General features: G+C 41.9%; 1 protein-coding gene across 1 annotated transcript in view; it reads left to right on the top strand.

Moving 5' to 3' along the window:
- The window catches only part of LOC138027630 (uncharacterized), a 6,476-nt gene extending 816 nt beyond the window's left edge, over positions 1-5,660 (top strand). Inside the window, exons 2-4 of the mRNA XM_068875183.1 lie at positions 279-397; positions 718-1,578; positions 1,980-5,660. Coding sequence (XP_068731284.1) covers positions 2,964-4,742 — 1,779 coding nt within the window. The 5' untranslated portion in view covers positions 279-397; positions 718-1,578; positions 1,980-2,963 and the 3' untranslated portion in view covers positions 4,743-5,660. The remainder of the gene's footprint in view (positions 1-278; positions 398-717; positions 1,579-1,979) is intronic.
- The last annotated feature ends 855 nt before the right edge of the window (positions 5,661-6,515 follow it).

The following is a 6,515-nucleotide window of genomic DNA, read 5'->3' as shown; positions in this document are numbered from 1 at the left end:
AACTAAAACATATTTTTCTAAAAATGGTTTTGGTAGTACTTTATTGTGACAAAGTTTGGCAATTTTCGATTTTTTTATCTTGCACGGTCTTAGGTGAAAATTGCTGAGAGGCGCTCTTAATACTAAGATGAGTTCTATAGTTGCGTTATTTCTGGAAGCGAGCATTTCTCTTTCATTCTCAATTATGGGGTGTTGCCTATCAAGTAGGTTTATTGAGTTAAATTAAAACTGAGAGATGCCATCCATTTACAAATTTATTACCCTTCCTGGTTTTCCAGGGGTGTGCCCAAAATGCAGAAAAATGCTTTGTTGTATGAAACCTAAGAGGGAGTTGCCGCCACAAGAAAGTGTGGAGGAGAGTGAGTTCTCGCTTTCACAGATAGGAAACTTGAGTCTGGTAAGTAGGTCACAACAGTGATCATAGGTAATCAGTGGCAAGAATAGGTCAGCCAACAGAAATATATTACTTATCCGTCTGAACGCATTTACTGTCCTCTTGTGGGAATGCCGTTGATAATTCAACTCGTCAATATCTTATCCATTAACCGCATTTTATATCTAGACAAGCCTGAGAGATCTGCCCAAGTGGCATAACTCGTTTCAGATTGAATTTGGCAATCGGAGAAACAAGACACTGCGCAGCTAGATAAGAGCGTACAATCCAACGCAGCGTATGAAGAGCGCAGTAGGTAACTAAGTACCTTTATTTTGTCATAGAACGAGACAAACACCACTACTTTCAGGTGTCCTATCACTGAGAGCACCCGGGCAAGGTTCAATACTGCTAACTCCACATTCAGAACTCCAACAGAAAGCGATCCAGATAAACTTCTCGACAAGCTAAATGCATTCTTGGGAAGTAGAGATATAAGTCCAGTGAGAAATGTTATGACCATTCAGTGGGAGGATGCGAGTGAACGAACCAGGCGTCGCCATGTGCGCAAAGCACGACAGGCCATTACTGCCGCCCTCGATGAATTGCCCCTAATCAGCTGCATCATTTGTGGAAGGCCATTGTTTCAAAGCCTTTAGACCTTCAAAACGCAAGTGAGGAGGAGGAGGATGTCGACAATGTGTTGATGGAGGCATTGACGGAGTGCTACGCAAACGCTAATAGATGGGACACAAAACTACAAATCTTGTCCATAATGGCAGACAAAGTCTCTCACCGCACCCTGTTGAAATGGATTCCCAACTTATCAAGATATCGTTTTACTGTTGCTAGAAAGCACATCCTTGCCCACGGCAGAGGAGTTCCAGACGTCTCTCAGCGACGAACAAGAATGGCAGTACCACAGGCAAAACTTGACCACTTTCTGGATTTTATTACAAGCCCACTAATTATTCAGGACCTGCCATTCGGTGAAAAAAAGCATGAAGCTTTCGTCAAAAGAAGTTAAACAGTGCCGAATGTCGTCCACCTCATGATACCAGAATCCATAGCAACACAGTACCAAACATATGCTGAATAATGTGGTCTTACGCCATCAAGTCGCAGTACATTGCTGATAATCTTATCTGTTTGTTCTCCCTCTGTCCGCAAGTCCCTGCAAGGACTAGATTACATCAGTGCAACAGGTCAGTACATACGTTTTTGCCTCCTTTTCTTGTCATTTCCCTTCTTTATGCATGGGGAATATGCTTCCATCCAGGAGGCGTGGCCTAGTTGTTATGTAGACCTAGGGCGATGACTTGAAACAAAGGGTTCCGGGCTGAAGTCCCTCTCATGACGTATTTGGAGATTGTTTAACGGTAAACCCGATTTCAGCTAACTCCTGTCACACTTATAAATAGCCAACAGATCGACCCCCTTCCTCTTGGGGTTCTTAGTAATGTTATGTTCTGTGTAAAACATTTCTTTACCCCTTCCATATCGCCCCCGAAAAACTGGACTCCTCACGGGGGAGTGGCAATTAAAATATTTAGTGATTTGTTTTGTGTCATGATCCTAAGTAATCGTGATCATCAACTATAAATAGGTGCCCAGGCTTTTGATGACTTGACTATGGCTTTGGAGACGCTGAGTGATGTAAAAGGCATGACGTGGGTGAAAGAGCAAACGGACCTACTCAAATCAACAAAACGTTACCTCAAGAGTGATTATAAGGTAATGCTTCAGTGCTGTCAATAGTGTTGTCTAGGATTTGAGATTGCTCTTGCACAGATTTTTTATGAAGTCAGTTACTGAAACAAAAAAGTGCAGCTGGTATAATTAGCATTTTGTGGTTGTCAGTGGAGCAACCTCGATCCCAAAGTCTTTCTCTGTTTCAGCAGTTGCTGTGTAGCTTTGAATATGATTCCTGCAGATGGACATACACATGCGCAGTAAGACGGGAAGAGCAAAATTCATTCATTAACATTCTCGTCCCCAGAGCCCGCACGCGTTTTAAGCCAGTGAAGGCCACACGTCCATCGGTTCCAGGCTAATAAAAAACGGATGCTAAGAACTGTTGTGGCTTGCGTAAATGACGGATACTGCTGACCAAAATGACGGTAGCGAAATTTGTTTTGCAGCACAAAATGAGGCATGCACATTTCTTGATTATACCAGTATTAAAATATCACCACCCTTTTTAAGATTACTCGAAGCTATTTCTGATGCTATGAAAAGGTTAGGTAACCTGTCTGTGAAAATTATAATAATAAGGCAGCCATTTGCAGATATATTCGGCACTTAAATTTGGACACAAACATAGCTTTTAAAATGGCAAAGTAAAGCTAGCTAACTTAAGGATTCGTAGGTTTTCTGGTATTTCTAATTTGTTTCGTGGAAGTCATTGTTTTTTAAACAGGTACACATTTCCAAAGAATCCTGCATCCCTGACCATTGTAGGGCTTACGACCTTAGCGATCCCAACGATCCTGAGTTTCAGACGAAATGCAGTCACAAGCATCTTGACATTTGCGATCGCTGCGATAATCTCAAGACAGTGCTAAACAACATCGACGAGGCCATCTCTCAAATGCCGGCCAACAATGCTGACGTCATCGAGGAACTGACGTTCGTGACTAACCAAGCGAAACAAGCTATACATGTATGGAAAGCGCACCTTCTGAGGAACGTTAACCAGGATGAAGCACGCACCGATGCACTTGACATGCTAGATGAAACGTCAGTACTTCTAGTTCAAGATTGGGCCATGAAGTTTCTTCCCAGGAAGTACAGGGAAAGCCAAACCGATTGGTTTGGAAAGCGAGGAATCTCGTGGCACATAACAGTGGCGATCCATAGGGCTGAACTCGACCAAAAATTCCATGCAATGACATTCGTTCACGTATTTCGGAGCTGCAATCAAGACAGTTGCACCGTTCTTTCTATCATGAAGGATGTGGTATCAAAACTGAAGAAAGAGCTCCCACATCTGGAATCTGTGTACTACCGTCAAGATAACGCTGGATGTTATCACTGTGGGGCGTCTATCACAGGAGCAAGCCTAATTGGCAAAGATACTGGTGTGTTCGTTCGACGCATGGATTTCTCAGATCCACAAAGTGGTAAAGGCGCTTGCGATCGAAAGGCGGCCTCTATCAAATCGCATATGAAAATCCACTTAAATGCCGGCAATAACATCGAGACTGGGCGGGAAATGGTAGCTGCAATGTTGTCTTCTGGCGGAATACCTGGAGTCCATGAAACATTAGCAATCCCTCCAACTTTCCCGCGACCACTTAGTGCGAAACTGGAAGGTGTCAGTGCTATTTCCAACATCGAGTACAGAAAAGATAACTTACGAGTGTGGAGAGCGTACGGGATCGGGCCTGGGAAGGTAGTACCATTATCCAAAACGGGCATACGAAATGAGATGACCATCCCCGATCTCGGTGAGGACATCACTGAATCTAATCAGCTGTCCGATCAACACTTCATATCAACGAAAGCAAATCCTTTTCGCCCCCAAAAGAGTTTTTCACCACAGCAATGTCAGGAGACAGCAGATGAATTGAACTCTCTGTACTCATGCCCTGAAGAAGGATGTATGAAAACATATCAGCGTTTCTCAGCACTTCAACACCACCTGGACTGCGGTAGACATGAGCGTACGCTTGAACACGAGACCCTATTAGACAAAGCAGCGCATGGATATTCAGAAAGGTTACAGGGACAGTCAGGAAGTTTCCCAGAACTACCACCAGCAGCACGTCCCGACAGTGCAGCACAACCAAGCTTGCAGATGGGTTGGGCCCTGAAATCAAGTCAAGGTCGGAGAACAAAGCGCTTTTCAGATAAGCAGAAAAACTACTTGTTTACTAGGTTCTCTATCGGAGAGGTTACCGGCCAGAAAGCTGATGCTGCGTCCGTGGCTAAGGCCATGATAACAGCAAAGTATGTTAACGGAGAGCGGTTGTTTACAAGTTCCGAGTTCCTGAGAAGCCAACAGGTTGCAAGTTACTTCTCAAGGTTGGCTTCCAAACGCACTCTACAAGACCACGAGCGCGAGGAGGAGGACAGCGGTGTGGAGATAGATCAAAGAGAAGCAGCACAGAATGAGGATGATTTCAGTAGTTTACGAAGCGATATTCTTGAGCAATTAGCAATATCGCATCGTATATATTATGACTGCTATAACTTGTGTGAATTGATCAAGAACGCGAAGATTTCAAATTTCGCTATACCTGTTCTCCAGGACATTTGCAGGCACTTTGACATTCCTGTAGCTGACATAACAAAGCGAAGAAAGGCACCGTATGTTGACAGGATTGTGGCTTACTGCAAAGATTGCCCCTGTCATAATGATACATAAAGTTTGCACATGCTAATTTTGAGACGTTTCAGATAGCTCATCGTTACTATGAGCTCAGTACATGTAAAATTCTAAAAAGGTTTTCCTCAGTGACGCTGTGCACAGTTGTTACAGTATCATGAGGAGCTTAACTTGGGTCAGGAATGTGGGTCCCCGCTGTTAAGGTAAAAAAAATACCAAAATATCAGTGGGAGTTGTAACAAGACTCACACTAAAAAGGCAGAGCAAGAGACAAAGGGAGAGAGAGGTGTTAATCTCGACACATTCGTTGGGCCGACTTCGTCATAAAGTTTTTAACGACGACAAATATCTCAAATTACTTTAAATTAATTTTGAGTGACGTGTCAAAATAGTCCAGAGGCACAATAAATCAATCTGAAATATTTTCTAAAACACGGTTTACAACGGCCAGCATCATGCAATTAAAAAATGGAAAATTATTTCCTTACTCTCTTTATTTCAAATTAATTTAAACACAGGCAAATTATATCTTAACTTTCAGGCTACCGAGATGCAACTTGTTTTCCCTGGCATACACTTTTCTCAACAGCAACGGTGAATTGGTTCTTTTTTGATTTTAAAGCAATCCATTTTTAAGTTTTATACTTGTGGAACTCGATAACTGAGGCCGGAAAAATACTCAACAGCTATTACACCTTCGAACATCTGCTTCCCTAATTCTCCGGTTAAACATGAAACGTTAGTGATGTATTGGTGTATTTGTTAATTTAAAAACAGGCAAATTATTTCTTAACTTTCAGGCTACCGAGATGCAACTTGTTTTGCCTGGCATACACTTTTCTCAACAGCAACGGTGAATTGGTTCTTTTCTGATTTTAAAGCAAACCATTTTTAAGTTTTATACTTATGGAACTCGATAACTGAGGAATAAAACTCAACAGCTATTACACCTTCGAACATCTGCTTCCCTAATTCTCCGGTTAAACATGAAACGTTAGTGCTGTATTGGTGTATTTGTTAATTTAAAAACAGGCAAATTATTTCTCAACTTTCAGGCTACCGAGATGCAACTTGTTTTGCCTGGCATACACTTTTCTCAACAGCAACGGTGAATTGGTTCTTTTCTGATTTTAAAGCAAACCATTTTTAAGTTTTATACTTATGGAACTCGATAACTGAGGAATAAAACTCAACAGCTATTACACCTTCGAACATCTGCTTCCCTAATCCTCCGGTTAAACATGAAACGTTAGTGCTGTATTGGTGTATTTGTTAATTTAAAAACAGGCAAATTATTTCTTAACTTTCAGGCTACCGAGATGCAGCTTGTTTTGCCTGGCATACACTTTTCTCAACAGCAACGGTGAATTGGTTCTTTTCTGATTTTAAAGCAAACCATTTTTAAGTTTTATACTTATGGAACTCGATAACTGAGGAACTGGGAAATTTAGAATGCCCAATCGAGCTGCTTAAAATTTCATTCCGGGCTAATTGATTTCCCAGCATGTAACAGGGATTCACATTCAATATTAATTACAGACTTATCAATTTCCTGCTATCATGATATCCTGATATCATGAAATTGAACCTAACAGCAATTATTTTACCTCAACGTTTGAGCGTGAGCCTGTATACAGGGAAGTCTTCCAGCACCGAATTCCCCGACGTCAACATTGTTTACTGCCTCCATAACTCGTTTGGAAACATCTGAATACAGAAATCCATGACATTCAGACGACGACTGCTCAATTAATCCCCCAACAGAGGCCAACCAAAGTTATTCCGTAAGCTCAATAAGCTTCGTCCACGTTT

The sequence above is a fragment of the Montipora capricornis genome, chromosome 12 (assembly GCF_036669925.1).
Source record: "Montipora capricornis isolate CH-2021 chromosome 12, ASM3666992v2, whole genome shotgun sequence".
NCBI classification, from domain to species: Eukaryota; Metazoa; Cnidaria; class Anthozoa; order Scleractinia; family Acroporidae; genus Montipora; species Montipora capricornis.
Note: the sequence above shows the minus strand (reverse complement) of the source record. Positions and strands in the feature narration are given on the sequence as shown.